Genomic DNA, 1007 nt, shown 5'->3' with positions numbered 1-1007 from the left:
ATAAATAAATAAATAAATAAATAAAACGGAAATTATGTATACTTACCGTTGTTCTCTCCTGGTGTATCTTGCCAGTGGGCGGAGGGGGTTCTTTCGTAGCCTGAGCGACGTCGTTTTCAGCGGAAGAAGAAGAAGCAGCGCTTGAAGACGAAAATGTGAACTCGCTCTCTCCCCAGCTACTGTTACTGCCACAACCTGAAGAAGAAGAAGAAGAAGAAGAAGAAGAAGAAGAAGAAGAAGAAGAAGAAGAAGAAGAGGAAGTAGTGGTGGTGGTGGCTGCGGCATTTGTAGTGGACACGCTATCCTCGTTCAACGACGCCGTTTTATCCGGATCCTGCATAAGCAACTCGCGGAATGAAGTCCTTATCCATCTCTGAGTTCTTCCTCCTTCCTCGTCCTTCGCTGCCGCTTTCCTCCAGAAGCTTCTACTCAGCAGCTTCCTCGAGAAGCTTCTAGAAAAAACGCTTCCAGAACCGTCTTTCCTGGATCTGGTACTCTTGTGTGGCAGTGACTTGATGGCCTTGATTACAACTTCCGAAGCTCTCTGCAGAACCGACAAAGAAGAAGAAGAAGAAGAACGAGGAGGTAAGAGTGTGGTAGTGCTGCTCCTCCTCGACCTCCTCCTCCTCCTGTTGTGGCGTTTGAGATCTTTCTCCGCCACAAGGAATCCAACGGCCGTGCTGCAGCATTGTCGGCGCGGCAACGATTTAAAACCGTTGGATGAGCAGGAGCTCAGGTCGTCCCTCATCAGGTAATCTTTCAGTAACATGGAATTAGGTCTTGCGAGGTGCTTCTTGGTTTTGATCATAGTTTGCATTATTTGAGAATTCTTACTTAAACTAATTCTCTCTGAAGGCATGCTTATATCTTTTTTCAAGGAAAGGATAATAAGAAGAAGAAGATATGCTTCAAGGTAGTATAAAGTAAGCTAGAGAGACCTATGTAGGTTGTGAATTATACAAATCTGATCTTAAGAAAGTAGGGACCAGGGATGTGGAGAGGGAGGG

General features: G+C 45.6%; 1 protein-coding gene across 1 annotated transcript in view; it reads right to left on the bottom strand.

Moving 5' to 3' along the window:
* Window positions 1–1001, bottom strand: part of LOC107489015 (uncharacterized) — a 4897-nt gene extending 3896 nt beyond the window's left edge. The window contains exon 1 of the mRNA XM_016109798.3: window positions 47–1001. Within this exon, the coding sequence (XP_015965284.1) occupies window positions 47–859 (813 nt within the window). The 5' untranslated portion in view covers window positions 860–1001. The remainder of the gene's footprint in view (window positions 1–46) is intronic.
* Window positions 1002–1007: the final 6 nt, after the last annotated feature.

The sequence above is a fragment of the Arachis duranensis genome, chromosome 1, assembly GCF_000817695.3.
Source record: "Arachis duranensis cultivar V14167 chromosome 1, aradu.V14167.gnm2.J7QH, whole genome shotgun sequence".
In the NCBI taxonomy this organism is placed as follows: Eukaryota; Viridiplantae; Streptophyta; class Magnoliopsida; order Fabales; family Fabaceae; genus Arachis; species Arachis duranensis.
The sequence above is the reverse complement of the archived record's forward strand: the minus strand, read 5'-3'. Positions and strand labels throughout refer to the sequence as shown.